This window comes from Silene latifolia, chromosome 11, assembly GCF_048544455.1.
Source record: "Silene latifolia isolate original U9 population chromosome 11, ASM4854445v1, whole genome shotgun sequence".
NCBI lineage: Eukaryota > Viridiplantae > Streptophyta > Magnoliopsida > Caryophyllales > Caryophyllaceae > Silene > Silene latifolia.
Window position 1 is genome coordinate 80,863,197 of NC_133536.1, and position 4,979 is coordinate 80,868,175.

The window sequence follows — 4,979 nt, forward strand, 5'->3', positions numbered from 1 at the left end:
AACAATGGGTATAATCAAATCTATATTGCGTAAATAAACAAGTTATAAAATCTACAATAATTATATATCCGCTTTTCAGATTTCACGTCTCACAAGTTAGAAAATTCGAGAGAAAAAAGTCTAGTGTTTCAAAAGTTTAATAGGGTAGACAAAAGTGTATTGGTAGACAAAGTAACATTTTCTAAAATTTAGTAATTTACTCATTCCAATATATACGTAAGTTTTTACTTTTAATAATACTTTTCATTACCACCCGTGCAATGCACGGGTTCCAAAACTAGTATATAGATAATAGAAGAACCACTTAACATAAAACTGGACACGTGGCAGCCTCTCCTTCACTTTTTTCCCGCCTAAAGAAAATCTTATACACTGAACCCTAAAATAATCTTTCCCGTATCCTCTCATCAGCTGTTGTTCTACGCACCCTTAATTCTTCATTTCTTTGGCAGATTCAACACTTCCCCATCTTTTAATCATGAATCTATTGATCTCTTCAAGTAAGTTGTTCTCTTAAAAACTCATCAAGGGTACTGTGTAATTTATTAGATCTATTGATTTGTAATGGTGTAACTACAAATAATTGAAAATTATTACTCAGGTAGATTAAACGGTTTATTTAAAATTTTATTTATGTCTTTCATCCTCTACAATGTAAGATGACAGGATCATTGTGAGACCTGATTGGTTCCATGGATACGTTTTTTTTCCCTTTTCAATCAATATCTTTAATCAGTGTTTTTTTTTTTTTTTAAATTATGATTGGTAATGAGTTTTCATGTTTTTTCTGGGCATTTATTTACTATGCAGTTACAGAGGCGGTCGACGGAGACGAATAAAGCTATCAAAAATTGCATCATGTGCCTCGGTAATGTGCTATACCTGTTTTCTGAATAATTAGACCATCCGCAATCGTGAAAATTTCACCAATTTTCACTCTACACTTTTTCACCTATTCTCTCTCCAATTCACCATCCACCTCACCTTTCTACTCACCACCAAAATTCACCCAAAAAAATCAAAAAAACAACCACATCAACAAATACTCAACTTTCCTTCTCTTTCATACTTTACAATACCCCACACTATCCACCTCAACATTCCACTATCTTACACTATATTTATTTTTACTTCATTTTCATTCTTTGGAATCATATAAAATTTTCGATTTTATATTTTATAATTTTTATTGTTATTATTGAAAATTCAATTATCTTTTTTTTTTAACGTTTTTTTGCATATAAATTAAGGTAAATTTGAAACTCACACTTAATTTCGTTTTTTTTACAATATTTAATCTCGAGTCATTATTTAACACGGATATTTTCTTATTTTAAATAAAGATAGAAAATAGTACATTGCAGTAGAAAATTAAAACAAAGTGAAACCTAATACAAGGTTAACATAAAAATAAACATCTACACTTCAACAACAGACTACGGAAATTCTCTGTTGCAACTATCAACTGAAGAGGGTGATGATGGCAACGTCCTCTGCCTGGCTCTCTCCATCTGATCTGCAATTTCTTCATCCATTAAATAGTCGTTGTATATGTTTTCCAATAACATAAGTTTGGAACGCTTTCCTTCTGGGAGGATGAATAAAGTTTGTCCCCCACAACAGATATCTATCAGCGCACTACATGTTAAGACATTTTCAAGCCTAGAGAAAAAATCTACTACCTCTTGTTTCAATGATAACCAACTGCCCTCTTTGGAATAAAAATGAGCTCGAGTGACATTTTGCATGTGAGCATAGCCAAGGTTAAGCAATTCATTTGGTATTTCTCCACGAATAATCTTAACAAGCATAACACAATTTGGGGTTTGGTTAAGTTTATTCCATATAACACCTTCCCTCAGAACAATTTTTAAGCGAACAAATAGTTTTTGAGTTTCTTCTATAATAATATCAATTGCATTTTGTAAAGCCAACATTTTCTGAATATTGTTTGACATATTGTTTGAAGTAGAGAGTAATAAGATTGTATGTAAGAGATATTAAAATATGAGAGATGTGTAGTGGTAGAGTATTGTTCTATTTATAGATAATTTTCATTTTTTTATGCCGTTGGATGGATATCTCGGTTCTTTGATCTTGGTCGTTGGATAAGATTGTGTGTAAGAGATAAGGATAAGGTTAGGATTGTGTGTAAAAGATAAGGATAAGTTTCAGATTTTGTGTAAGAGATACAGATAAGGTTAGGATTGTGTGTAGAAGATAAGGATAAGTTTCAGATTTTGTGTAAGAGATAAGGATAAAGTTAAGATTGTGTGTAAGAGATGAAAATAAAATTATAAGATTGGATAATAAAAAAGATAAGATTTTGTCAGATACATTGATAACATACATAAATTACATTCACTAATAATAATAATAAACAACAATAAAAAATACACAATTAAACTTAACAATTAAAACACATAAGAATTAAAACACAACTAAATTAAAGCATTGAACAATTAACTACAAGCATAAAACTTAATTAACCAAATTGTTGCCATATATGTTCAACTAAGTCTTTTTTAAGAGCTTGATGTCTTCGTGGGTCTTGCATAACATTCCTATTTGCCACAAATTGATGTATATCTGCGATATATCCTATTTCAAAGGCAGGAGCATCAACACTAAGTTCTTCGTCATCGATATGATTATCAATGTACTCTTGTATGTTGTTATAACCAATGTATGACTCTCGCTCATCTTCAACAATCATATTATGCAATATGATGCAAGTTGTCATTACTTTATGAAGAAATTCTTTGCTCCAATAACGCTACTGGATTACGTATCACCGCAAATCGAGCTTGTAATACGCCAAAAGCCCGTTCAACATCTTTTCTAACACTTTCTTGTTTAGTTGCAAATAACCTGTCTTTGGGTGTTTGCGGATGTCTTATCGACTGAATGAACGTAGCCCATTTTGGGTAAATACCATCCGTTAAATAATAACCGCAATCATATTGATTGCCATTTACCATATAATTAACGTTTGGCACATACCCATTTAATAAGGCATCAAAAACTGGAGAACGGTTTAAAACATTTAAATCATTTGCCGAACCTGGAGTACCAAAATAGGAATGCCATATCCATAGATCTTGTGAGGCAACCGCTTCCAAAATTACCGCCGGACTTGAATTACGCCCTTGAAATTGCCCTTGAAATTGCCCTTTCCAAGCATTTGGGCAATTCTTCCATTTCCAATGCATACAGTCTATGCTCCCCAACATTCCTGGAAAACCTCTAGATGCTCCGATTTGAAGTAACCTTTGAGTGTCTTCTACGGTTGCAATCCTTAAGTATTCATTTCGAAAGTGTGAAATAACTGCATTAGTAAAATATTCGAAACACTCTCGTGCGGTTGATTCACCAACTCTTAAATACTCGTCAATCCTGTCGGCAGAGTCTCCATACGCAAGCATTCTAATTGCCATAGTGCATTTCTGCAACGACGTAAAACTGCCCCTACCAGTTGCATCGGGTCCATCTACAAAGTAATCACTAGCGGCTTGGACACCATTTACCACTCGTAGAAACAAATGTCTACGCATTCGAAATCTGCGTCGAAACATCTCATTTGTGTACACTGGGTTAGCAGCGAAATAGTCGTTGTATAGTCGTTCGTGACCATCTTCCCGATTCCTCTCAATATACCTTCTTTTTCGTCGAGGTCGTCTTCGAGGAATTTGAGATGGTTGATTTAGTGATTGTAGAACTTGATTAAATAAAATGTCTCTCCTTTGTCTAAATTCTTCCGAACGATTTTCAAAACGTTCGTCCGAGGAATAATTAAACAAGGAGGAATTAAAATCATCCATATTATTAAAATTATTTGGATCCATATTATTAAAATTATTTGGATCCATATTATTAAAATTATAAGGATCCATATTATTAAAATTATTTGGATCCATATTATTAAAATTATAAGGATCCATATTATTAAAATTATTAGGATCCATATTATTAAAATTATTTGGATCCATATTATTAAAATTATTAGGATCCATATTTAAATGCTAACTGTATGAAGATTAGAAAGATAAAGAGAGAAATAGAAATATGAGAATATATGTAGAGAAATTAATATGAGCGATGAGTAATAAGTGTTGGAGTATTATTATATTTATAGATAATATTTTTCATTTTAAGTCGTTGGATTAATATCCGAGTTATTTAATCTTGATCGTTGGATAAGATTGTAGGTAAGAGATAAAAGATAAGGATAAGATTCTATGTAAGAGATACGGATAAGGTTCGGATTTTGTGTAAGAGATGCGGATAAGGTTCGGATTTTGTGTAAGAGATAAGAATAAAAATAAGATTGGATAAATAACAAACAATTAAAACGTACAACAATTAAAACATACAAAAAATAAAACATAACTTAATTAAAGCATTGAACAATTAAAACTAAACACCGACTCAAAAGTAAATAAACTATTAAACATAATTAATGACGCTTAAATGATTGTAGCAACTCTTGCTTATAATCTTCAAGTTCGGGAGGCAAATTGGTTTGCCTAAGTAATTGTTGAAGCGTATTAAAATCGTTTTCCTTTTTCATTCTTGCTTCTCTTCGTTGATCAAACTCCATCCTTTCTCGATGTAAGATAATCTTCGCCGTCAACCTTGATTTACGTTGTTGAATGTCATGCTCGGCGGTTGTTTCATTCCACATTTCTTTCATCTTATTAACTTCGGCTTGATTATTAGAATCAACTCCAGAAGTACTACCATCAACCTTCTTCTTCCCTCTATTTCTCTTCGCAACTTTGACACCTTCAGGTCGTTTAGTACCCATAGTTTCGCCATCAAGAGAGATGGGTGTAGAGTACTCTTCACCCTCAAGGCGTACTCTTTTCCCCACTACTGTTACTTCCATCGTTACCATCAACTCCACTTGGAATATTCTCATAACTCACATTAGCGTATGGAGAAATTAATATTTTCCATTTTTCATACTGTTTTAGTAT

General features: G+C 32.4%; 1 protein-coding gene across 1 annotated transcript; it reads right to left on the reverse strand.

Moving 5' to 3' along the window:
- Positions 1-2,747: 2,747 nt before the first annotated feature.
- LOC141613586 (uncharacterized) lies at positions 2,748-3,821 on the reverse strand. The gene has a single exon (XM_074432328.1). The coding sequence runs from the start codon at positions 3,819-3,821 to the stop codon at positions 2,748-2,750; it is 1,074 nt and encodes a 357-aa protein (XP_074288429.1).
- Between the last annotated feature and the right edge of the window lie 1,158 nt (positions 3,822-4,979).